The sequence below is a fragment of the Phallusia mammillata genome, chromosome 1 (genome assembly GCF_965637545.1).
Source record: "Phallusia mammillata chromosome 1, kaPhaMamm4.hap1.1, whole genome shotgun sequence".
Taxonomy (NCBI): Eukaryota; Metazoa; Chordata; class Ascidiacea; order Phlebobranchia; family Ascidiidae; genus Phallusia; species Phallusia mammillata.
The window spans coordinates 9,944,497-9,972,452 of NC_137252.1; the positions used below are offsets into that span (position 1 = coordinate 9,944,497).

General features: G+C 38.8%; 1 protein-coding gene across 3 annotated transcripts; it reads right to left on the bottom strand.

The window, feature by feature from the left end:
* LOC145214953 (ras-associating and dilute domain-containing protein-like) lies at positions 1-26,270 on the bottom strand. Of its 3 annotated transcripts, XM_080083599.1 has the most exons (19): positions 25,935-26,270; positions 25,625-25,742; positions 24,201-24,390; positions 11,150-11,315; positions 9,740-9,915; positions 8,890-9,516; positions 8,339-8,502; positions 8,013-8,092; positions 6,665-7,670; positions 6,264-6,301; positions 6,016-6,162; positions 5,556-5,679; positions 5,062-5,272; positions 4,407-4,579; positions 3,725-3,875; positions 2,650-3,264; positions 2,273-2,466; positions 1,484-1,602; positions 1-1,124 (listed from the first exon to the last, which is right to left on the bottom strand). In XM_080083599.1, the coding sequence occupies exons 1-19, from the start codon at positions 26,171-26,173 to the stop codon at positions 1,025-1,027; spliced, it is 4,638 nt and encodes a 1,545-aa protein (XP_079939725.1). In that variant the 5' UTR covers positions 26,174-26,270; the 3' UTR covers positions 1-1,024. The 3 variants fall into 3 exon arrangements, with proteins under 3 accessions (XP_079939725.1, XP_079939733.1, XP_079939739.1); XM_080083607.1 differs by lacking the exons at positions 24,201-24,390; positions 25,625-25,742; positions 25,935-26,270 and adding an exon at positions 13,884-14,152; XM_080083613.1 differs by lacking the exons at positions 24,201-24,390; positions 25,625-25,742; positions 25,935-26,270 and adding an exon at positions 12,755-13,313.
* Between the last annotated feature and the right edge of the window lie 1,686 nt (positions 26,271-27,956).

Consider the following 27,956-nt stretch of genomic DNA (forward strand, 5'->3'; position numbering starts at 1 on the left):
TTTTTGGTACTGCGAGTAATGTTGGTTTATTTCGCGAAACGCTAGATTTGGCGCGAACCAAACTGGTCACGTGACACAGGTGACGTAACAACTTGCCAAGTTCAAAAATTTTGGCGGTGATAAATAAATCTATACAGGCATTTCAACAGAATCAGGTGGACAGTAACGAAAACTAGAAAATGCAATAGTGTGTATTTTGGCTGGGTTAATAGCCACTGGAAGCAGGATTCAACGTGGGGTGAGGATAGAGCGGGGTTTGACCTAGATTAACCCCCCAAATAGGGGGGTTACCTAATATCAGGGAATATATGTGGTTGGTTTGCTCAGTTATACAGTATTCAAAATATGTATTTTTTCGTTGTGAACTAATTGTTTGAAAAAAATACCAAGAAAGAAGCTCTTGGCCCAAAGTTTGGCTTTCCTAAGATACTTTAAGTTGGACCAAATAACTTGTTAACCCTTTGTCCTAAAGTAGTTGATGTAAAAATATGCGCGGAAGACACAACAGTGCAAAAAAGTACGAGGGAAACACTGTGGTGCTTGTGTACAGATGAGGCGCAACAGTGTGGTTTAACAATACACGGAGACATTGCACAAAAATGCGAAGAAATTTTCACGCAGCGACGCAGACATTAAACAGCAACGTGTCAGTGTTTCGCAATACTTTTTTATCGACTTACTATATACTCGGTACGAATATTATTTCAGGTAAGTTTCCGAAAATGTCGATCTATAGAAATAATATGTTACAGATTCGGGCGCAAAGTTCAAAAACCGAATAAAATACCCTGAAACGCACACATGCACGTGGAACTCATGCGACGAGAGTCTAAAAAAGTAAAATAATATAAAAACGCAGCAAAAACATTTCGGCACATTATATCACTACAGTCTGGGAATTTTGTATTCATTTTTGTCATCTCCTTTATGCTTCTGGAAAGAGTTTCGTAAAACGAAGTCATTTGGCTTTCCAGTTTGGATTTAAACAGAACTTTACACGACAATGAGATGTCGTATGTTCATGTCAGCAGCTAGAAGAAGTGATTTTCATCGCAACTTCGTTCCCACATCGTCCAACCAACAAACGAACGTAGTCACCAGCCTGGCGAACTGTTTTGGTTGCTCTGCAAACGAAAAATATTTTTTTCCCGAACGTACAAAATGGCTTTACCAAAGCTACAAAAGCTGCTACTTGTATTTTACCTAAAGATTTTGATTTATTATTTGATGTCTTGGAAATCTTTTTTATTGTTGCTTTTAGTTTTAGCAGATTTTTAAACAAGAACTGTTTTGTGATTTTTTGAATAACAAAAGTTTAGACGTTTTGTTTGGAGTTAATAAATTTAAAATCGAATCGACCGATTATATATCGACCCCGTTTTTCTTTGACCTACTTTTTATTGATATTACAGTTATTAAATACCAAATCGAACTATTATAATTCATATGATAATTTTCTAATCGACCAATGGTAACCACTTACTCGTTGTATGACATGTTAAGCAGACTGACACCGTTAGCGGCGAGAATGCGATCCCCCAGCTGCAAACGTCCCTCCTGGAGCCAACATTTAATTACATCGTGGTGCTTGGTGTGACCATGCTGTAAGTTAAAAAAATGGTGTTAAGAAAACGCTCAAATACAAGTTGTGCTATCTAATACATATATGAGACAAGAGCACTTTTAAATGCGTGTTGTAAAATGAAAGACAGACAGTTTCCTAAACATACTATTACAGTTAAGCTATTGCCAGTGCACACTCTTTTGACCTATCAGTCTAATCAGTGTAGCTGGTAACAAGAGATAGGCCATATGAGCTAATTTAGCCACCTTATGACACTCCAGAGTCCAGCTTACATAAGCTATTGCTGCCAGGCATAATATCAAGTTTGTAGAGCTCTTCTGGCAAAGTCCAGTTTATTGGGAGTAACAGGCCGAAAAGCCATACCAGCCATGGGGTATTGCACAGATGAGACCTTATAGGTATAAACAGTGTGCACTGTCTGTAGCATAATTGTTGTTTTAGTGTTTTTGTCTGTGCGTTAGCGAAAAACTTACAAATGGATCAACAAGCAATGCTTACGTCGTGTACAACGAAAAAATCTTCCTTTGAAAAGCAACATTTTTTACCGAAATGTTTAAAAATATAATGTGCACTTTTGTTCAATAATTTAGCCATTATTTCCAAACAAGCAGCAGTTAACAAACTATTATAGATCGTGCCCCCCTTTAAGTAACCCTAACCCCTTAGGACTTTTTTACATCTTCTTACCTTCGTTCCCGGAGCGTCCGGCACAAGTGAACGAACATAGACGCCCGGCGTAACCAATGACGTCACAGATCCATCGACCAATCCGACACCAAGTCCGTTTCTACCTTTTTTAATGTCGACGATGAAAACTTCCTTTGGCATGCCTTGAGCGCCTCCTTGTGGTTGAGGACTTGTTGGATTTGCTTCTGCTGCCGCTAAAATAAAACATTTAACCATTTTATGTTTATACGGTTGGAAATAACCACATGGATTTATTGAAAATACCATTAACGTAAAAAAAGATTTGTCAAAATTACAAACGTTAATGCAAAGACGACTGAAAAAGTTTTCAAATTAAAATTTTATGCAACAGTTTACTGCTTGAGTTTTCGCAATACCTTCTACTCGGTTTGTCGAAACTTGAGTCGCCAGTGACGTAGTTTCCGAAACCGGAAGTAGCAAGACCTCGTCACACGCTTTTCCACGCTCCTCGTCTTCTATCTTCGATTTGGAATCGAGTAACTCATTGATAGCTTCAGAAGGACTCACACGACCAATGAGGTCACTCGCCTTGCGGTGCCTGCTCCTATGCTGTCTGATGACGTAACCCTCGGGCTCTGACGATGATGACGAACAAGATGATGACGAAACAATTCGACCTTGTCCACCAACAGACGCTGTTTCTCCGAGATGATGAGTTGACTTGGAACGCACTGAGGATGACGTGTCGCTACTGACGTTGGTTGTGACGTCACGTTTTGTGTCTTTGACGTCACGACTAGGGCTCGCGGTTTCTTGCGGAATCTCGCGACCGTCGGGCTGCTCGCGCACGCCCACTTGTGTTGAATCTATTCGGTTTCGTGCCGGGGATGAGAGGGAGTTTCCCGCTACTGCAACTCGCCTTTGCAGGGATTCGAACCACGGATCAGTGGGAAGTTGCTGAAAGTCGATTCGCGTCCCAGTTACAGGTAGCATGAGAGGCGGATGCTGATCATAGCTTTCCATCACTAAATCTAACAAAATGTTTAAATGATTAAAATCTGTGGTTTTAAACTTGTCTCAATTTTATTGATCATTTGTCATGTGAAACGGGTTTTGTGTTACCCTTACGAACAATTTTGTGCTTTTGAAAACATTATCTAGCATTCTATCAAGGTAACAGAGCACATTGATAAACAAACATCTTATCATGGTCCCAGTTAAAATAGTGTTTAACTGCAACCGATTATCCAAACACCTAAAATCAGGACAACAAAGATAAATGCACCAGTATACTTAGTTGAAAAAGATCCAAACGACAGTTTCAATAATGGATTAAAACCATCAACAACAAGGCTTAAACTGACGATCACTGTTTGCTTTTTCATACTACAACACAGTAAAACCCATATATGATGGTTTCGTCTATTGGTTTTACTGTTTTTTAGTTATTGGGAGACGACTGCTTTTGGGTCAGGGCAGTTTTCTACTTACTTGTGTCTAAAGAAGCTTCTGGTTCGTGTTGGAAGGGACTCCATGCTTGTGGCTTAACGTGGTTGTTGGGTAACTGATAGCCGCTGAGGACATGGTGAAGTTGTGCAGGCTCAAGAGATGGATAGGTTTGCCTAAAATGTGTCCACGAACCCTACATGTATAATAATGTTTTTACACTTTAAATATTGCAGTGTTGTATGAAGAATCGTAAAAACATTAAAATAATAAAAGGTGCTGGAAATAGTTTTGAATATATATATATATGTGTGCAGGTTTTTTTTAAGGTTTGGTTTGGGTGACCGCTAAGTAGTTTTAAGAGACCGCAAGTGTTTCATTTAAATACCAAAAATAGCCATATTTGCTTAAACGAATTATTTATTAGGCTACTGGCAAATTTTGGGAAACCGCTGGAGAAATTTTAAAACACCTTAAAAAAACACTGTATATGTGTGTTGCATATGCTTCAATAAGGGACAAAGCATTTAAAAATCCTCTACAACACACTTCAAAGTGCGGAAAAAACATAAAATATGTGGGGTAATATAGCATTTCACAATGTTACTAAATATCACTCATACATGGACATGGCATTTTGTAAAAGAACATAAATGCTGTTTCAATTTTTGAAATTGAAAATGTATAGCACGATAGTAGACGATCAGGCCAATAAACAATTCCCTACCTTGGTTATTTGCGTCCTGGGCGTTGCAAGCAGATTAACCAGTGCTGAAACTTTCTCCAGGAAGGTAGTGCACTGATCAGGATATCCGGCGTCACACGCCCAACTCTCAACTTGCTCCAGGTTGCCACGAATCCGTGCTCCCATATCCCACTTGTAATATCTCTCATTGGCTTCTGTAAAACAAATTTACTTGCTGTTATCAATAAAACATTATGCAAAAGAAGGTTATACCCGGGTTGAATGGCTAAACTAGCAAATACGGTCTATATCCTGACTGATGAAACCTTATGGGTCACAACAATGTGCACTGCCTGCAGACTGTAGGTAATACCCGTTTCGACCGTGTCAAACTCAATTTGAAAAAGGTTAATAAAGTACACCGTCTAACATTTCATGCGAGTCTATCGTGTTTACGGAGGTAGACTAAAAACGAACGGTGTTAATGCAAGGAGCGAAACTTTGTGTCAAACAGCTAGCATAACTGTTTCATCAACTCTAGCAATTGTAACCGAGCTTAAGGCAGTCAAACTTGACCGACCCTATAATAAAAGCATCAATAACCCTCTATTTTGAGACATTTTGATTGAAAACTCTTTTCCAAAATCGTGAAACCCAATATTTTCACTAAAAACGTGAAAAACTAAGAGCCGCTTACCGTCCTCCATTAATGTGTTGAAGAGTGAAACGTTGGTGAAGAAGAAAAGGTAGGCGAAGAGTTGATCCGAAATTTGCTGGTTCACGTCATACACTTCCACCATTTCTCGCGCGCTCTCGTACACGCCAGTCACGTGATCAACGAGTACTCCGTCCGTGACGTCAGAGAAGGGGTTGCAGTCGAGAACGGCAGGGAGGTAGCTGTATAGGGTCTGTGTCAAAAATGAAAAAATGTAATTTACCTTTAAAAAAGATCGAAAACTTTGATAAGGCAAAAGCCATCCACAGTTTTTAGACTTATCAAAGCTTTCAGTCCGTTAGTATACGTGACTTTTGTCTCCATTCCTTATACTGAGTCTCTAGTGACTCGTGATTATATAAATGCTACTCACAGTTTATTACCTGTGAAATTGAACACTTTTGGGTACGGGACACATGATTAGATTTTAGTTATATATCAAGTCTGTAGGATTTTTGTGTTTTTATGTTAATTACCTTTGTTAGGTAGTAGACTAATTGTTGGAAGGCGTACATCACAACTTCCTCAAGCAAAGCCAGAATTTCTTCGTTTACTTCAAACTCCTCAATTTCGTCAAGCACAGCGGGATCGACAACTCCTCTGCGAAAAAATGTGTATCTGATGTGACCCCTCATATTACTGATGATGACATGAGTATTTGCCGAAAGGTTTGAATAAAAAAGCATGTCGCTTTTTAAATCTAGTTGGGCCGTTTTCAACGTCATTAAACTTATGAACAGATCCGTGTATATTTCCAAAAAAGTAAACACCTAATTAAAAAAAAAGATTATATAGGGCAGTAGTAAAATTTAAAACGTCATGTTTTCTTAAAATATGGTACATTTACAGGCAAAGACGAATGGACAACCAGACTTGCACCTGGCATATTATGTAATTTAAGACTATAAAATGTTAATTGCAAAGTATTCGTGTTACCTCGATCTTTCTTCGCTGACTCTCTCATGCAGCTTAGGAATGAGATTCTTCTGTAAGAACTCGAATATTTCAAGGGAGTTTGACATCCAGTAAACCACAGGACGAAGAGAAGGAAGTAGGAGGTTGATGTTGTTACCAAGATCAGGCCTAAATAAAATGGATGACATTACGTAAAGATCGTACTAGTTACTAGGCAACAATGCATATGTGAAGCCAAATAAATTTAATGAATATTTTTTTACACTTACGATTGAATCTCTTGAACTGAAACATTCCGAGTCGAGTTCTGAAATAAATAAAATAAATATTCTAGTTATATTTTTAATGTAACACTGAACTTAAACTATTAGATATAATTTTATGTACCAACGTTTTGCAAAAAATAGGAGAAAGAAAAATACACGCCAGATCAGCTAGCTTCACATTTTACGTAATGTTACTTAATTTTTAAACATAATCTTATCAGTGAATTGGAAAAACCACCGACTTATTGCTAAACTCGAATTTGTCGAAGCTCAAGAGTGTTTAGTGTACCATGTGTGTTTAGTGTTTTGCCATGCAAATTTGAGACAGAAAACAAATGCCAGATCAACATTTCACACAACGTTACTTAATTTTTTACTCATAATCATTGAAGTTTTATTCTTACCAACACTAGTGTTTGCAGGTTACTTGCAATCTTTAGCAGCAAATCGTTTCTGTTCTCCAGCCGGAAATTTAAACACGAATGAAAAATGCACTGACACAAGAGGGCAGCAGGTGCGAAGGGATATTCCACACTCTGATCGTCCACGTCTTTCAGCGAATCAAATATCACTCGCAGCACCTGGTCCTCACACTCGAGGGCGTAAGTGAGCTCGGTGGGCATGATTGGTTTTGATTTCGATGGCGATTTTTGAGTTTTCGCCGGAGTAATTTGACTTTTACGCGTTGGTGTTTTTTCGGGAGTCGCAGGGATGGATTTGCTGAGTTCGCTAAATGAGAATTTGTTGCTCAAGTTCACGTTCGACGACGGGTCTTTGAACATGAACATGGAATGTTTGCCTATTGTTATCAAGTCGCCGTGCTGAAGAGAGTACTCTGACATCACACGGAATCCGTTGGCCGTGACCTCAGCTTTGGCGTGAAGGGGAATCACCGTGACGTGCCAGCGTCTGTCCGTCGCGTCATCGGCATCGCTGAAAAGAATTTCGAGTCGCCGTTTCATGACGCAATGATGCGGAAGCACGTCACGCGCATTGAGCCTGAAGTCGGACGCCTTACTTCCGATCAGCGTTTCCGGTTGCTTTAAATAGTGAACTAGACTTTCCTCTTTTCCTCGTTTCCCTACGTCGCCCTGCAGGGTAATTAAGCACGGAACTGGTGGCGCTTTTTCGACGGAATTCGGCGACGCTGATTGGCTGCTTGTGCTCGTTCGGACGTCACTCTCTACGTCAGAGGCAGTTTTTTCCGGACTGCTTGGTGGGGTCGCGACCGGCGGTTCAACAGCTGCGTTGGAAGGTTCGGAAGGTGGTGTGGGCTCCACAGGTGTCTTTATATAAGTATTGGTCTGTTCCCCTGAAGGCGAAAACACGGGATTTTCTCCATTCTCTTCCGTGTCTGACTCCTCGCTGTCTGTTTGCGGCTGGTCGGGGACCGGAACACCCATGTGGGTTCTACGTATAAAAAAGTTTAATTTAATTTATTTGCACTAAATCAACAAAAGCAAGGGAATGTGATCATAAACATTATGCATGTGGAGCTCGAAATACCTTGCGGTCATTGTGTCAGCAACCCCAAAAAGCACAATGTTGTTGCTTTTGCTAAAGTAGAGTCGTATGACGTAAAGACCTTACAAAGTTAAGGCCGACAAGAGGCAACAACATCTGCGCAACGTTTCGTGCACGATAAGCCTAAATAAGCCAAAAAGTGGTCAAGAAACCGTCATTTTTGCCTGTTGGTGGACCAATTTATTTGAACTTTAGTAACTTGAGTAATCTCAGTAAATGCATTATTACCTTGACTTCTGCAATATTAGACGCCTTGCTTGATTGTTGATATCCCGAGTTGCGTGATCCTTCTCTACTTTTTTGAAAACCTAGAAAAGAAATTTTGGGTTTAACAGCAGTCAAATAAAGTGATCGGTAACCCAAAATACTTGCCCAACTACCCTCTGGAAGTAGTAAATACTGTAATACGGAAGTTTTAACTCAAATATGGAGGGCAAACTTTACTTGACGCATTTTTCACTCGTTCAATATTTTTTTACTTCAAAGAGCTCTGTCAAGCTGATGCATAACACATCATAAAGGCTGGCGCAGTTAGACAGAGTGGAAACCGTTACCTTTGATCTTCGCCTGATCTCGAATCTTCTGCTGTGACCATCCAAAGGCTTCCAGTAAGATTGAAGAAGTAGTGGTTTATCGTTGTCGCTTAGAGGACGGACTAAATCTTCCTGGAAGTTGGCTCCCGCTCCTCCAAGGGATGAAGAATCAAGGGACATGCTCCCTACAACGAGAATCGAACGTAAATGAAATGAAAACTTCTGCACTTATTTCAACCAAACACAATGAAAAGGAAAAGCTTAGTTTCACTGAAATAAGCTAATGCTGCCAGGCATAAAGTATAATCAAGTATTGCTCATCCAGCAGTTTTATTGTATGTAAACAATCGACGTTTCGACGTCCGTTACAAGACGTCATCAGGATAATGACTTAGTTTCACTGGTCCATTATTTAACCGAATTATTTAAATTATTATTACAATGGGTTACATAATCATATAATGACAACACTATATTCCGAATATTTACGCAAACGTCTTTGAATAAACACATTTCTGTTTTGCATTTGTTTTGCATAGCACTTCACAAACTTCATATCCAGCAATTCTTACTTGACGTTTTCTTTGTCTTTCCGGGTTTTACATTCAATGCTTCTTTCGCTTGGGGTTCTTCCTCTTGTACTCTTCCCACAACTTCGCATAACACAAAGTCCTTGGCCTGCTGACGAGGGATGCCGTATCGCTGCAAGGCCATCTTTACCAGTTCCTGCGCGTTCGACTGTCGTGTGGCCATCACACTTTTGTAGTTGGCACCAGGGCTTACAGCATCGCCAAATATCTTTAAAATACCCGGTAGATTTACATCTGAAGACAGCTCAGCGCTTTTCGTGGGAGAGGTTGACTCTTCAGACTCAGAAGCAGCCCCTTGGTCGCCCCGTTCGCGGGAAGCAGAACGTGCACGGCTTTTTCGAAGGCTGAAAAACAGTCGTCGGGCTGATGCGGATCTTGGTTCTCGGCGGTTAGCAATTGTAGCGTTCTTCTGCTTCTGCTTGACACTCCGCATGCGACCCGTTCTTGTATGCGAGTCGCTTTTATCGTGCTTTATAGGAAGGGTTGAGTACTTGATTTCGGTCTGAGAACGCCGAAGTGAGGATGTCTTGCGTTCTGGCCGATGGGTTGGAGTCTTTGAAGCCCCATTGGGCACCTTTTGGTTAGGATTTTGGGCAACTTCACCATTTCCTAAAATGGATAAGCAAGTATTACGAACTCTTGACACAAACTTTAAACATGTTTTTTCACACAAACTGAATTTAAAGTCACAGTTCATGTTTAAAATCGTACAGCAATTACGTTATTTTGGCACCCTTTTTTAAAATAAGTAATCGTTTTACAAAATGACTGATGGTATATACATGGCTGCCTTGTATGAAATAGCAAGGTCTCTTGACATAACTTGACGTACCAAATTTTGCCATTGCAGCAACAAGCGGCGACGCAGTTTTTCGTCTTGTATCAGTTGCCGATCGTCTGATGCTTCCACTACTGCTACCGCTTAAACTTGTCCTACGACGCGGTGTGCTGGGTGATGACGCCATGGAACTCTTGTCGTCATCAGTGTTGTCCGGGTTGAGGTTAAATCTTCAGGTTAGGGATAATATTATTAAACAAATGTAAAGAGGAACATATATGCAAATAATATTATTTTTATTGATAGTATAGATATTCATGCCGTTAATGTATGTTAACGACATAGCAGCGCAAGAAGTTCAGAGTCACCATCATGATGCAACTGCAGTTGCTTAATTTGCCATGTTTTGCGTTTGTTGGACTGTCCAAGATAACACAGTAACACAACTAAATACTGTAGGGTTGTGATCACATTTAAACGCCCTTTTAAACAAAAAGTAAAAAAACACACTTTTTTTCTAAATCCCGACAAAGAACTTAGCTTTATCTATAAATTGAGTCTTTGGAGAAAGATTTTGTGTACAAAGCATTGTGGTGAAATCATTGTGCAAGTTTAGACAACTTCGTATTTTCGTCGGATGTGGCACAATATGCACTTTAAAGGTTGAATCACATGGGTTGAAATTGTTTACGGAAGTCTTACCGACACTTTTTGATCGACTAAAATCTTCAGTCCATTTACGGAAAATTGTGCAAACGCTAATACGGAAATCTAAGCATCCGCACAAACTAAAACATCATATTTTAACTGTGACATCTGTATCTGGATGCTGTCCACATACAATTTTTCACTGCTTGACTCATTAAAACACTATTTATGTCGTAATCATTAAATGTCGGCCAGCCCCCTAGCTCACGTCTTGAAATGCCAAAAGCGCCTCGAACAATTTTGCGGAAACTGCTCATTAGCCTATACTGGAACTAAAAGTTTATCGTGGAAAAATTATCCACTCTGATTTGCTGTTTATACTCAGTGATCTTATAACCCTGATCGTAATAACACATACAGAAAACATAATGTTTTGATAACTAATCATGATACACATTTCTTTAAAACACCTTTGATACGTATATTTCCAGGCCAAGTAATATCAAGTAATACTTTACACCCGTTTGGTAGTGAAATAACCGACTTTTTTGCTGAATGAATCGCCAGCTAGCCAGAGAAGCTTAAACATTGCCAGTTTATACAAGAACCATCAGGTGTCCAATTGCGCTTTTTGAAAAATTAACTATGTCAACTGCAAAAATGTACACAGTTTCGGCCAATAAGCTATCATTAGTGCAGCTGGTCATAAAACATTGACCTAATACTCTAGCAGACAGGCTACGGTACTTTAGTTTATAAACTGAACACACTGGGCATATTTCGCAGTGTTACTGGATTTAAAATATATTTCCTTACTTTTCAATCAATCGCCGTCTCTGTTCCGGTGAAAAGCCTTCGTGTCCTAAAATCCTTAGGAGCTCAGCGTTCCGATCTGCCCCAGCCACGAGGTGAAAGGTCAAAGGTGACTTGGAATTAACGGCCAACTCCAATGGACGATCGTCCGGGTCAAGAAGAATTTCGTCTAGGAACAAACGAATTTGTTATTCCCATTCAACAAAGTCTTCTAAACTCTTCCTTAACATTCACATTCAGAGACTTCGAAGCTCATAACAGATGCCCAGCACATATGTTAAGTTACAGCTACATTTCCCGGAACCCGATTTTAGGTTTTGAATTGATAAGACCATGTCTTTTGTACTAAACTTGGACAAAAAGCAAAAACTTTGACACGTTCCATACATTATCATAACACGTTAAATCAATTTAGCTTTAATTTAATTAACTCGTTCCTAAACTAAATCGAAACCCTAGAAGCGTATTACGACCTTAGCATAAAACACACCTAACAGACAATACCTCGTATATATATACTAAATACAAATACTGTCACATAACTGCCAGATTTGGACACAATCTCACAGTATCAGATTATGTTTTCAACCATGTTTCGGTACTATTAGCCGTACAGTCGTGCTAATCCACAACTTACTAGCAACACAATTGGTCTTATGAGAGAAATCATGCAGACATATTTAATACGAAGCAAATGGGACGTGACGAGCGACAATTAATTCGTTGGGCTGACTATTTATAGCGGGTTCGGGCTTGTTGGGGCAAGCGCTAGGCAATCGTTAACACCTGCTGAGCCCGTTCAATAGATTTTCTCCTATTTATCAACTTTGAAAGCTAGCCAACGCTTCTTGGATTCTTACGTGATAAATGTGGAAATGGTAAACGGGCGGTAAATTTTATTAACGTTCGACATCAAAAATACTACAAAGGGTAAAAAACTGTAAACACACTAAAACCTTGAAAAAAATCGATTGATATGCAACATGTTTTAACAGATGAGCGAAAATAATATAGAACAGAGTGTAACAGACCACCGATTCTTTGAAAAAGGTCAGTTGATCAAAATCAAATGCTAATGCCGAATTTAAACGAACAAAATGCTATCACTAAATGGCAAGGCCAGTTTAAATGTCTTATTCGTGGTAATAGCCGCCGATTTACGCCAAGAAAAGTTTTTTTCCACAAACATATGATAGTATAACCGAGCTTGAACTACAGTAAACCTCGGTTAATCCGAAACCGTTTGGACCAAAAATTTGTCCGGATTAGGCGAGGAACCGGATTAAAAGATGCCGATTAGTTCAAGTCCTACCACATTACAAATCATTTGTATCTCGAGTTTTGTCTGATTTGGCGAAGGTCCAGATTACCCGAATCCGATCTAACTGTGGTTTACTATACTACACGATTAGTGATGCTAAACTCTTCAAAAAAATGTACTGAAAAACAAATGCCCTATTCATACCACAAAACAGCAATTTAAATCCCTAATTTTGACCAACTGCTCAGTTCAATTTCCAACCTAAAATTCTCAATAGACTTTTCGCAAACGTAAAAACATTAAACTATTCCGCAATGATAAAAAACAAAAAATATGCTATCACATACCTTTTGGTAGCATTAGTTCCTTCGCTGACTGCGCTATACAACTAAACTGGGCTCGACTGGACTGGAATTCGTGCTGGCCGGATGAGGTCTGAACTTAATTACAGGGGCGTCAGATCCGACGGTAACTTCCAGCGATTGCCGTGAAAAACTGACAATTACGCTGGCTCTAAACTATCCGAAACACTTGACTGTTGCAACGTAATAGAATGGATTACACCTAAATTTCCAAGTAAAATTGGAGCTATAGGCCTACTTTAGGAAACGTATCAATTTATTCGTTTCATTTTGCATATATCTAACTTTTTTTCGTACATCGTAAAATATAGGTTGTTTAACAAAGATTCAAACATTGAAGTTAGTATTGTAAGGCATTATAGCTTGCTACACTTTTTTAATACCGAGTCTCGATTCGGCGACTGCTGTCCTGTCTGACTTAATGACTGCTTCTTAGAGAATTGTGCAACTGTGTAACAATCATACACGACATGTGATAATTGCAGTCTTGTCGTCCCCGCGGGCAAAGGAGTTTTGAAAACACAGTGACGTTTTTACAAAGGAAACCAAACTTTAAAATTGGACTGAGAATATTTAAAACATCAAATAAAAAAACCAAAACAGCTTGAACCACAACTATGACAGATTGACATCAAATTTGCCAAAACGAGATTTGTGTGGTGCACGATATTCCAGGCCCCCATACGACTAGCACTAATTAACATTCTTGGCCAATTGGACACTAACAGCCTAAGTTTGCTTCGCCCATTTCGCGTGTTAATACGGATTGCTAATTGCTGCTAATGTTTACTTTGAGCGCATTTATTTTGCGTATCATTAAATTAAAACCGAAAAAGTACAATTGCGCACACAAGTGATATACATGTAACTACTTATAAACTTGCTGCAACATTAAAAACAATGTTGATACATTATGCCGGACAGCAACAGTGTATTCATTGCTGCAATATTGTTGAACAAAGCAAAAATGAGTAGACTAGTACATTTTATAGTGCGTTTCGTTACAGTCTACCTTTAATCGATTTTCTGCAAAGCACATGTAACAAACATGCACCTCAGTAGGACAGATTGACCAGAATTTTGTATGTTGCAGCTTTCTGATTGGTTAACTTACCTCGATAGCTCCACCCACTACCACTGGAAGGACAGGGGGATGGTATTTCCGGCCCTGTTATGTCACAATCCACACAATCGAAAGACTTGTATGTGCTTTCCATGCTCGTTGTTTTACGCATTGTCACACAAGGTCAATGTGTGTATTCTTTGTGCGTTTAATTCATTTATACAACAACAATCTGTTTTGTAACTTATGACTACTAGGTACATAAAATAACTTGGAACACTTGTAAAGACATCTGCAGAAAAGGACAAATTAATCAGTTTTAAACTTTACGCTTTCTGCAAAAGCAAAACAATCGGAAATTTGCAGTAGCAAATAAAGATATAACGAACGGTTGTTAGCTGCCTGGCTAATTTATGTGCATAAATCATTCTGCAACTTGTTTGAATTAAGATTCAAAAGTTCAATCAACTGCTTGTCGCCTAAACGCGGTTCCAATGTGATGATGAACTTATATACGTATCGGTGATTCACCACCAAACGGTGTGTCACACGAAGGAAAGAAAAACAAATAACAAACTTCAACCTTTACGTTTTTCACCTTGCTCGTCTTTAGGATTTAAATCAAATTTCCATTTTCCAACAAACACAACATTTACCTTAAATTTTTAGTACAGTGTATTTAACAGTTCATTGAAAAACGACTTAAATGGTAAAATTTGCACATCAAAGAACCATTTTGATTCTATAAGTGGCAACAAAATTTTCCTAAACCAGCAACAACGAATATATTCTATTACAAAGCAATCCTGCCTGCTTCCGTTCAACGTCACACCTGTTACGTCATCACCGATCAGCGACATCTTGAGTCAGATATCACCTGACGCGGGCCAAACCCTAATAAGCCCAGCTTTTAGGGTTGGGTAGCAATTTATTTTATCCCTACGCAGCCAAATATGCAAAACGCAGAAGATTTATCGTTGTTATATATTCTGCATTGTTTATAGAGAGGCAAAACTAATCGTACCGTCTATATTGATGCTAAAATAGGCGTCGCACATATGGGTGATAATAGCTACTGGATTGCTAATTGAAACGTTTACTCGGTAATACATATATTTTAATACAAAACCTGAAGCCCCAACAGAAACATACTTTATCACTGGGAAACTTACATCTTGCTCACAAAACTCTTTCAGCAGGGCAAAACAGGTTCGACACTGTTATAAATGCTTCGAAAAGTTCCACAACTGCGTGAACAGAACTGCACGAAAGTTTAATCTGTTCTCCGAAACAACCGAATTCCTTTACGTCCAAACAGCAGAAATGCGTTGCGCAAACCGATCGACCCAAAGCAGTAGCAAGTAACGGGCGAATACAGGACGTATTGGACACGCAATGCATTGTCGTTTCCAAGCAATCCATGGCAACCCCAGCCGTTAGTGGCTTGTTCCAAGCACGGACGCTATGGTAGATGATGTCGCAACAAGGCAACTGGCGGAAATCGTTGAGGCCTTTTAAAAATAAAATGCACAGAGAGCGAGGTATCGTACTCTGGGAGAAACAACTGCAACAGGATGTGGTCGACAATGTGGCTTGCAATTGGACGATGAATTTGCTGGCAAACGCAAGTTAAACGGAATACTTTTGTGTCCTAACTACCAGTAAGCACCGAGCCAGTAAACAACTTGAACAAGATAACTTCGCGTTGTATAGTATAACGCTGTTTATATTTGTCACTGTTTGAAGATTTTATGTCGTGAAACTAAACCAATTAGGCATGGGATTTTACCCTGTTTTTACTAACAAACTGGAGTGCCGTTGGATGGCTACACAAGCCAATACGGCCGGTTTTTCGTCATCGGCTGCACTGATGGGACCTTATTTTGACCATTGGCGAGGGTCGCAACAATGCGCACTGTCTGCAGCAAAAGTTTAAAGAATTATTGCAAAAATGCAATCTAAAGCAAATTTTTTGGCACAGAAAATCGCGGCAATAACATAATCCACAATATCTTGACCGCGGTAATTTCAAATACAAGGCCACCGTGAGGTTTCTGCTAGTACTGACATTACCTTGTGGACTTCAAACGCAAGACGAAGTGCCACTTTGCTCTTCGCAAGAGTTTAATTGTTGTACCCATAGCATGCTTTGTCCAAACATGGCAAGAAAGCTAACATACATTGGAAATACGTGTAATTAAACATAGGGTTTACAAATACTTTACATGATGTACTGTTAGTCTGTTACATGTCAACTATCCACAAACTCTTTCAGAACGGCTGTCATACACACAAGCAAAAGCATATTTTTGCATTGGTCTGCAGGAACCCTTCTATTCTGATCCTCTGTGCTCTGTATTAACAACAAAATGTGTTTCTGAAAATGTGCACTACAGATAAACGTGGCACTGCCATTTATAACAAGAAACCACAAACAAGCCGCAAAAAATACTTCAAACAAAATCAACCGCAAAACGAAATTGGGGCAGCTGCAAAGGGTATCTGTCCACCAACAAACCGCTATATCAAATTCTGTTATATAAGGAGGATGAAAATAGCAAAATCAATGCGTTTGATAAATGAGAGCCTTTATGTTTCACTCTGATATACCGCGTGTCGGATAAAATTTCTAATTGACAAACTAAGTATTTTGACAAGGGTAAGCAGACTAGCAGTACTTTGGCATTGTGATGACACTTTTTTCAGAAAATCAAAGACCAAAATATAGTGTTCAGACTTACTCGCTTTAATTCAAATTTGTCATAAGCTTTGGCGAAAACAAATGATTTTACTGGCCTATAAAGTCGTTGGAAGCAATTTATAATTACAATGTCACCGTCAGTCACGCACTTATAATACATCATAAATCAGGACAGATATTATACAGGGAAGTCGCGGAACAGGTCGATGAGGTGCAAAATCAAGGCACTTTTTTTCATTATCTGTGTAAAACAGTATCTTGTCATACAAAGCAGATCTGTGTTCAGTGTCTTAAACCAATTATAGCTTTTAAAATACGTCCATCTAACATACAGCAAAAAATAAGATCCTGTTTGCTGCTTTACGTATGAGCGGTCTTTCTGTCTATGGCTGATCGCCTAACGTGCTTTTGCACTTTGCCTTTCAAACTTTGTCGAGAACTGGCTTACCCGTGTACTTGGTACGTGTCGGTGTAACAAGCCACTGACCTGTACTAATTGGTGACGGATGGCCAGCCCGTAACGATTCTAACTTACCGCAGGTGATTCGCGTAATTACACCCTTACCGGGATTCAGCAAAGTTAATCTTTCTGGGAGATTTGCGTCAGTGTGGGAAAGTAGGAGTTTTCTATGATGACTTTGGCATATGTAGATCAAAATTCATACAAAACTTAGCGGTTAAAAAAATTTCGTAAAAATCCGTCACTTACGACAAAAATGTCTCATTTTCTAATCTTGCCTTCCGTTAGATTGCTATACATTTTGCCTTACTTGCATAATATTTCTGTTGTTGTTTTTCCCAGAAACGTTTTCTTTTAATCTTATACCTTATTAAATGATAAAAAGTGTGGGTTTCACAATTCTTTATAGTTTTATACGATGCTTTATCTATCTAAGGGTTATGGTTGCTGCTGTATTAGAAAATATGTTTCACAAATCAAATTGGCTACCCTGATCGGTTAAGCAGATTTGGGCAAACACAAAACACTCCACAATGATAACAAGCCTACAACAATAAAATACTTAAATTCACATGGAAACTAATGCATTTTAATTCACAACCCTTCACTGCAACGGTAGTTATGCTTTTATCTGGTTAATTTGAACTTCGTCACTAGTCAAGACTGCTAAAGCTGGTTATGTAACTCGTTTGAAAAGCTGTAGGCAATCAAGTCAGACCACCAAGGCAAAACGTAGCTCGCAATCAGACTAGAAGGAATTCGAGGCATCTGGCACTTGTAATTGTCATTTGCGTCAGACAGTATGAATTGCTTCGGCACATGTAAACTTTATGAGGTAATGTCTAACTGCCAAACGAAATCGGTTCTAGGTAGCAATCAACGGGTTCAAAAAATACCAGTAAAACCTACAGGTGTATAAATGTCGTTTACCCTCGTGAGGATGTAACTTAAGGAACAAGCAACAATGTCAAAATTAACCGGACAAACAGTACGCAATATGTATTGTGGTAAATAAGTATTTAGTAGGTTCGAGTAGTTTTAAACTTGTCTAATAGCGACAATGTTACATCGAAAAAAAAATGTTAAACAAAAAAACATCCTATACGTCTAACAATACGGTAATAAAATTGGTACATTTCTATTGACGTTAAACACAAAATATATTTGTACTTTCCACAATAAAACCAACCAATTAAATCGTAGCTTCAATAAAACCGGTTAAAACAAATTACAAGTCATGCACCTGTCGTTGAAACATCTGGTTTATTTGCGTTGGTGCGTTGACCACTGACTACCAGCTGTCATTATGAAACTCAAGAAGCCAGTGTAAATAAACCTGCATGGCCCAATACGTCAAAAGTGCGACATCCATGGTATTTAGCATGACTGTGTTACAGCAACTGTCATTACGTTGTCTATATTCTGAATAAAAACCGTGTGGTGATTTACCGTACAAATTGATAATGGGTTCTGTATCTAAAATTAACGTTAAGGCTGCATAAGCGCGTTTACTAATTGCGCAGTAGTTAATTGTCTATTCAGGCAAAGACAGAACATCGCCTGCTAACACCTTTTCAACGTTTAGAGGCGAAACAGAAACAGTTTCATCTTGATTTACAATGTCAAGTGCACTTCGGACGTTCAAGGCGTCTTTCAAATTCAAAACTTCGTAGCAATTTGAATTCCCTAAGACATGCGTTGTGTCTGTTGTCAGGTGATTATCCATCCCTACCGCTACCGCAGAAACAGACGAAGTCCATTCTCTTCAGGGGCACAATAGCGCATATTTTAAAGAATACCAATTACAAGCACGAATTGCTTGGTCTTGTAAGAAATAAGTGCTACACAACACGACAACTTTTGATTTAGCTTACACGTTAAACATAAAACATAGTCCAGATACGAAATGTATAGCACAAATTGCAACTATTCTTGCAACTTCGTAGCTGCAAATCTTCATAATCTTCATAAAGATTAGCTTTTAAGGTCTTGCCTTTTCAAGTCTAGTTACAAAGTAAAATATGAACAAATGCCGTATACCGCACTGGATTTTTTGCCTGATTTGACATTGTTTTTACTTGTAAGTGCGCTTTATCCTAAAACTGTTTTTTCTTTTACTTGACAAGAAACAAAAAAACAACCTAACAAGATGTCAAACGTCCTGTACAGTCCAATAAAACTAGTGGCACCTGGACAGCTAAACTGTCATATAGCCACGGCACTGGGTTTGTTCAATTGCAAAACTGTTGTGGTCCATATTTAACTTTATCGATTAACGGTCCAAAGGTTTCTGAGAAAACGAGCTATAGTTAAACTCGGTGCTGCAGATAAGGGCGGAAACGTTAGAGAAATCCTGTCCTAGTGACCTTACTTCCATACAAAACCTAATCATAATGATAAACAGCATCTATTATTTCCTCAAAGGTTCAGCTATGGTTCACATGGCTGCATTGGTGATTTTACATATGCCTTCAATCTTGTGACGTTTCACCTATAGTCACTCCCAACAGGTTATGCTACACAAGGCGCGTCATATTTTATGACGTACGTATACAGCGTGCTGCCGCAAATCTTCCAGCGAAAATTGCGGACATGCTATCACACCTGCGTTGGTCTAGAGCAGTGGTTCTCAACCTTTCATGGACCGTGGCCCCCTAAAAGTAACTTTTTGGCCTCGTGGCCGCCTTCAAGTAACCCTGTAGAACCTGTGGCTCCCTTAAAAATGTAGATGGCAACCTTGTGTTGGAATTCGGTACTAATTTCGGCCTTAAACAGGTCGAATAGAGCACAGATGGGTCCATAATGGTAATTAACCTCAATATAGACAAATAGTATGTGAAAGAGTTGATTAAATTAAGGAATAAAGTTAAAAAGAAAATGGATTTTAGTGGGTGTTTCTGACGAATTTACACCAGTGCGGTTTCAATAAATATATTTTGATTTTTTTCAAAATCAACACAGATGACGGTTATAGCGTAAATGTAAGATTGGTTGCATCTAGTGGAGCCAAGCTGTTATGTACGGGTGCCAGGAATATCGTCGTGGATCGTGACAGAGCGGTCCACTGCTCGTTTCTTATTGGGAAATCCTGACTTGCTCCGTAAAATACGCCGACGTTCCCGCTACTTGAGTTAACTGCTGCTGTGCTTGCTGCAGAAGGAATTGGACTTGCCTATTGACCTTCTAGAGCAGTGGTTCTCAACCTTTTTTCTTTCGTGGCCCACTTTCAATGCACAAAAATTCTGTGGCCCAGTAATTTTTTATGAAAGAAAGAAAACACATATGAAATAGGTTCAAACCAAAAAACTGCAGAACATATTTTATACAGATTATTATCAGTTCAAAATAACTTAATGCAAAAAATCATAAAACAGCACTTTCCCTTCTTTAATCAAGCACTTTTAGTTATGACGGAATAACTGGACAATGGATATACTGCTATTATCTGGCTTTATAGTAATCACAAAGTAGTTTATTACATCACAAACATAAAGTGTTGCAGAAATTTAAAGTAACTTTATACTGTAAATAGAATAATTCAAATAAATTTACATTCCTTCTCAATTCCTTCCCATCCATTATTCTTGTAAAATTGAGAGTAGTGACACAAATAAAAGTAAACTCTTAATAAATGCTTTACTACTGATTGGTCTGTGGCCCAATCAAAATGCTTCCATGGCCCACTGGTTGAGAACCCCTGCTCTAGAGTCTACACACACGATGAGAATATTGTTCTTCTACATATCTCGTTAAAGTCACCTTACCGTGTCTTCGGACTGACTCTAGTCAAATGCATAATAATAAACCGCTACTAGACGACAGTTTATCGCTTCACACACAGAATGGACATAAACGGTTGAGACCGGTAGGTCAGAAAGGGGAAACAATAACATGAGTATACCTGGCACGCTATGAGCGACGACACAAACAGACAATCAGAGCTCATTCAGTACGTCTATGTCAACAAAGTGGTTTTCAAGCGATGTAGGAATACTAAGGGTGCTGTACCGTGCTACAATAGGAAATATGACTGATATTAACCTGACAGTGTCATTGTTTCACAATATATTGTGTCATTGTTTCACAATATATATACAATATATAATATATTGCTGCATTCTTACTTCAGTTGACAGTAAATCAAAACAATGGATACTATATACACGAAAAACTGACTAAAAGACATTTGAGTCGTTTATTTGTCAAAAATGTTATTAATGTACATATATATATATGTACATAATTATATCTACAACAACAAAGTGATAGCAACAAGCACTAACTCTGTTCTTTCTGCGTTTGGCCGATAAACGCCTCAACAATAAACTGCCAGTACTGACCTACACCTGCATGAACCACATCAAACAATAGAAAAACGGTAAAACCAAGCACCTACGGTTCTGCGTTATATAAACACTTCTGTAGTCACTACGAGTTATTATCAAAGGTCGGTAATTATCAGATTTTAAATGACGCGCCAGATTGAGATCAAAAAACGCCTCGAGCAAAAAATAATAATTGCGACATTTGACTGACATGTTTTCTGACGCACTGACAAAAGTTATAAACTCCAAGTAAATACTATAACCTGCGTTCACCTTGGCATATGTCTATATTCCACAGCCACACCCCATTTGACATGCCATTAAACTTGCAAATTTACAAACAATGTTGTAAGACTGCCTCTGTATTCTGCCAGCGCCCCTAGCTTCAATGCCACAATAAATGCTAAGTGACCTCTTCAAAAGAAATTTAAATCTACATTTATAGATTCCTCTTTCCGAACAGAATGAGCATATGTTCAACATAATGAATACAGCAGTTACAACAAGCCTTTTCCTTTTTAAGGCAATTGTCATCGGAAATCCAATCTATACACACTAGCTCAATCGGGCTGGCATTGTTTACACTCGGAACGCGCTCTACACAAGGCCATTAATTCATCGAAACACGCCTGGACGAATTCTAGAGTGCCTGTGAGGGGATTACAGTGCTACATCAAGAGGGACATATGTTGACGGCCGGCGATAGGGCCACTGCCCAATGTTCTAATCAGGTCTTTTCTGTCGTTTCGTTTCTTTGACCACCGTCCTTAAACACCATTCATGCATGACGAACTAACGTAGAAAAGATTCTTCTCCGATTTGGCATATGTCACTAAAAAGATAATCCAATGTCCCTTTCGCTTTATATTGACGTGGTTTAAAGCAATCGTTAACAATTAAATTTTGATCCAGTTTGTATTTCAGCTTGTACACATTGTTGTTAGTATGAGTTCTTACCAAATGTTTTGACTTTTAAAACATTCGATGTCAGTGTAACCAACAACATCCTGACACAGTTTGATTTTGCATCTTTTGTACAACCAGTGAGTATAACCCCTGATGCTTTATTAAACAAAACCAACATACGTGAACGTGATCACAAAAAAAAAACTCAAGGCTCTTCTGTTTCTGTATAACACTTATAACACCTTTAACAATCATAAATTAAACTTCCTAAAACGTTTCTAATGTCCCCTACAGGTACAGTCTGTTAATAACTTGGAAACTGTATTACTGATTACCTTGCTACACTACCGCTAATCTTAGAACATACACAGACAATGAATGAGAAATAAACGGAATCAGAATTTAACACGCTCGATTGCTTCTGTCTCGTCACTACGGCGTCATAAGTAATTGTGACGAAACAAAACGTAGGTGTAGCCTTGAGGGGCAATGTATTGATGCTAGACGAGCTACCGTGGTTTTTCGCTTATTGTTACATGACAATCAGTGCTACGCCAGCGTTGAATGCGATAGTGATTTAATTGTTTACTGTTGTGGCATCGTTTCTGCTGTGGTTGCTGATCATGTTACAAAGCGCTGTCGGAAGAAAGTAGGGTAGGTTTAAAAGTTTCTGTTTGGCCGAAATGTGCCTGTTTTTTTACATGCTCAAACGCCAAAACGTTGAAATCTTTTACATTGGTACTTAGATTTGACGACAAAATGCTTAATGAAAAGTATAATGATGATGGATCTATTGAGTTGAAAGCTTTGTAGTTTATTTATCAAAATCTTTAACCCGTTCAGTGTACACGTTTTACCAATCATGCGTTCTCAGCAATTGTTAAAACTGAAGGTACACATTTCTTGTTTTACCGTTCGTACCTTATCCTACTAACAGTTTCTGTTTCGTACAAACACGTTTCACCCAAATAATCAAAGTATACATTTCGCCCGTTTCAAAACACCTTTTGTCGTAAACAGACAAGGAAAAATGTGCTTTTCTAACAAAACAAATATTTAGGCAGCAAAAAAATTGCCAAATTAGGAATGGGTGTTGTCGTAACCAAGTACATGTGATCCCATGCAATTAAATTAACATTCCTTAATAATTATGGTGTAGGTTGACGTTCGAACTTGGGCAATTTTGGTGGGTTACCTATTTTTATGATTTATGACGCAAGTTCGACGTGATTGGGCCAAAACTTAAGAAAAAGTTGTGTTCCTGGAAAAGCAACGATTGTGCTCTGAAATAAGTCTGATAAATATATGCTATTCTACCAAGTTTTAAGTTATCAAACCACGTTTGAATAATACTGGCCGATGCGTCACGATTGAGTGGTAAATCACTACCAGAATTTAATTTTATTTACCGTCTATTGTATTTGTTTCGGCCTAACGAAGATAACGCAGCACAAACTATTTAAAATTTTGGCAGAAAAATTGCAATTGGGTCGCGAAGACGACTAGCTATATTTGCTTTAAATACATTACGTATTTTAACGGCTGGCTCATTAGCGACATTAAGTGGTCTTTTTCTCGTTCGATCTAGGGTTTGGGCTAATGTTTGTGCAGCTCGGGAAATTTTTTCAATTTTTAAAATAAACGTGGACAACAACAAAGTGAACAAAAACATCAACTCAAGACCGATGAAAAGGACTGCAAACGGAAGATGGATGGCAATTTACCAGCACTTTAGCATTGCTTGTTGGACATAAATCAAAAAAAAAGGAAGCCTCCTTGCTGATAAAAAATACCCGATAAAATGGCACAATATTGTCAGATTTCGATAAACACGTAAAATTATGTTTTTACCCCTCCTACAACACACACTTTTCACTATCCAAACCACACAGGTCTTCAGACCACCGGATTACAAATGTTTCATTCTGTGCATTGGTTTAAACACTGTTACACATATTTATTGCTACTTAACCAACCTCCGTTGATAATCTCCCGCAGTGTACATCGTATGTGATCTTGCACACCGAACCTCCGACGTAACGCGGGCATGATGTCACGGACGCAGTCGTGGTCCGATAGCGTCATCAAGCGGAAGCTTTCCTGTTGTGTCACCGGTGAGCGATAGAAAAAGCGAAGAGGACCCGAGTATACCAGCTCATCTGTTCCCTGCAAAATGTCAATGAAATTTCCAATGTATATGACTCAGGCAACTTGTTAGTGATTTTAAACGTAAACTGTGTTCAACTGTTAAGGATACTATCCTGAGTGACTTCCACTCACACATTAGTCAAGTCAATTTCTTAATTTGAGTTGATAAGTTGCTGCTACTTAAGGGAGCAAGTATTTGGCTAGTTACTAGACGAGAGGTGAAGACAAGAGACGGAAAATGTTGGTGTTAGATAAAACAGACATGACACAGTCTTTCACAATCATTACATAACTGTTAAAACGTACCAAAACCAATTGCACACAGGCGGGACAAATGGGTGCATAAAGGCTGCGTTATTTTTCTAGCTCCAGCCTGAAAATTCCGTCACGAGTTTGTATTAATCGACTGGTATTGAATCGTGCCAGCAAAAACATAATGCCTAAAATTTTGGCACGTTTTAAACCCTAAGAATTTGTGCCAAAACAACTGACTGAAAGCGTAACACAAAATTTTCGGTTTACTTAATTGCCTAAACAATCAAACGGCCTGACATGCTTTGAAACTAGTAAAGCTTAGCACGTCGTAGTTTTTTCTACGCTACGAAGAATTAACAATATAGTGACAGCAACCATATAAATTGCAAAGTTACAAAAATAGTTTTGAACCAAAAACTATTTTTAAGCGTTTTGCAGCTACAGGCCACATGCTAAATTTGCACTGGACGGAAAATAATCACATTTTTGTCATGATGTTCACGTATAATTTGTTTTCCCGTGGAGTCATCATGGAGCCTTTAAAGTCAACAAAGGTTCGTTTGAAAACATTTAGGACCAGTCAAAAGCAAAGATTTAATATTTGCCTAAGTTTGACAACGGGACAAAGCAGGAGCGCCAAAGCAACTAAGTAAATCGCCGAAATCACGTCTCACTGTCATTTAGTATTACAAAGCATTTTCACCATAAATTAGAAGCTTTATGGAGATTAGAAAACCCTATGCATTGATTACCACCAATATTTAAGGCTGAATCTGCGTTAATTAATAACAAAGAAAATTTGATTTTTGTCAGCAGCGTTGTACGTATAGTGTTTTCGTAATTATTACGAGTGAAAAAGGTGCAAATAAACAAAGAAAATTGTGCCTGTCTTCTAAAAAAACATCGTTGTGGAATTGAATGAATGTAAACGTATAGGTATTTTGTTCAGGTTGGACGAGTAACGACATACAGCCACATGGTTAGCATATCAACCTACCTCTAACAGCTTGACCTTGAAAGCACCCACTTGACCTCTGCGGTTAAACGCTTCCACTTTTGCTCGAAGTTGTCGTCTTCTCTCGTCAATGTCATCTTCCATCTGTTGTTGAGTCGCTCTGTAGGAATAATGTAAAACTGATGTACTATCTCTACGCATAAGTGCTATAAATAAACCTAAATACATATTTATTCGCTAAGCGCTAAGCTCCCAACCAAACATTCACGTTCATGATCAAAGTATGTGGTACACATGAGCGCCGCCACGTAGGGGCAAGAAGTGGCACTTGCCTTTTTTTCAAGAAACTTACCTTCTGGTTGCACGTTCATGGATCTTTTGCAGATGACGTAAAATAACCGGGTTGGTGAGAACCACGTTCGGGTCAGACGCGTGTATTAGGTGTTTCGGGTCCAGCACGAGATCCTCCGACTTGCGAGCGTTATGAGTGACGTCACTGGTCTTGCTGACGTCAGTCGCCGTTGATAGTTGGCGACTCTTCTTCCGACGAACGCCGATAGCACTTGACTTTTTTCGACCGGAATATTCCATCCCAAAATCTTGGTCACTAACTTAGGTATTATCAAACGCAAATTTCAGGGTGACCAGACGTAAGTAAGAAGATATATATTGATCCATAATGTTGGACATATATCTGGAAAGGAAGTTTCGTTTACTAACAAGACAGCTGGGCTTTTCGTCCCAAAATTCAGCGAATAACATTATCGACATTTATTTCGTTTCAAAAAAATTAACCACCCAGCTTATTGCATTTGAGGCCAGTTTCCTACTGAGAAGCAAAATAGTTGTATTTTCCCCCACAAGACCACTGCAGCGTTATAGTCTATTTTACGGTTCTTTTCATCTTTTATCACTCTGTCTTATTTCTTTAAATGTAATAGTATGACAGACAGTTCGCTTCACATTTTCAATTTTTCAAACGACGATCACTTTGCGTTTAAAAATCTAAATACTTCGTTAGGCTTACCGAAAAAAAACGGCCCTGCTAAACTTCTAACTAATCAAGAAGCAAAGAACAGACTGACAAATAATGTTCTCTACACTCTACAGGACAGGTAGATTGCCTGGACTTCGAACTATTGTTAGCTCGCATCTTTACTCTTTGTATAAATCCAAATGCTCTTATCTGCGCACGCAAAATGCTCACTGAACAATCGAAGTCGGCCGGAAGCACAACTGTGACGTATAGCTGCCCTGCGCCGTTTTGCATCACGAATTCCCGTCGTATGACTTTACATAAGATACCATTCTGCTGTTGAATTTACAGGCCACGTGCATTAGCTGTCGATGTCTTACTGTTAACCACTGTTTTGTTGTAATCTTAAATCTTTCTTGACACCTAGCATGGTTTTTCAAGACCATTATATGCTTATTGGATAAAAAAACACAATCCTGTGTTGTTTAAGCCCTGACAGTGTGTTTATGAGCAAAGCACCCTGCTGCACTGTGGGAAATCTTAAACTAATACTTTTGATGCAATCAGTTCAAGTTAGGCATATCCAGCATTTTTTGCATAAGTTCTTTGGGAAGTTGCAAGTTGTATCATACCGTTAATTAAAGTGGCCAAAAATACTCACAAAGCTCTCCTTATTACGCTTTACATCAAAAAGCATTTCCAAACATGACTAAATGAACGCATTCATTGACGCAACTGCTTACCCATATCAAGCTGCAATTATCATACGCTCGCCCGAAAAAAAATGTAACAAATACTGAAATGCATGCGTTTCACGCAAATTTTCCCACTAGTAATTGGTCGTGACTACACCAATGATGTATCAAAAATTCAACATCGTAAGTATTTAGCTGACTACTAATTTCTATACAATTTCAAACGTCTTGGATCAGCTCGCTACGAAACGAACAAAGCATAACTGATTTTTATGGTTCTACGAAGAAACAGCTCTGAGTATGGCGTTACTGTCGTCTTGTTTCTATTTTAAACCTAGCGTTTGTTAAATTTCACGGAAAAGTAGGAAAAACGCTTGGGTGAAACGTTTTCATCCAAATTTAGATGGCTTTGTCGCGTAACATTACGTTGACCCGTAAATGCAATGGGTACGTCATGTTTGTAAAAGCGTATGTTTGCGCACGATATTTTACGCGTTCCTCATAAAGTGACGTTTTTCATGCCAACAATCCAGTTGCCAAGCGCCAGAACAAACAATAAAAATTTTTAGCGCTTAAAGCCAAGCAAAAGACCCCACAAACATACAAATACCGTCAAATCGACATTTATTACTCTTTCAGGTGGCAATACTACCCAGGGCGTTTAGAATTTGCTTAGTTATCAGATGTCACGGCCTTTTACTAC

Bases quoted from the DNA above. Each gene is read 5' to 3' on its own strand.
- LOC145214953 (XM_080083599.1), bottom strand. From the start codon at position 26,173: ATGGAATATTCCGGTCGAAAAAAGTCAAGTGCTATCGGCGTTCGTCGG. The intron at 8,503-8,889 runs GTAAGAATTGCT...TTCTCGTTGTAG, and splicing joins AAAGACAAAGAAAACGTCAA to GGAGCATGTCCCTTGATTCT. The intron at 8,093-8,338 runs GTAACGGTTTCC...TTTCTTTTCTAG, and splicing joins AGATCAGGCGAAGATCAAAG to GTTTTCAAAAAAGTAGAGAA.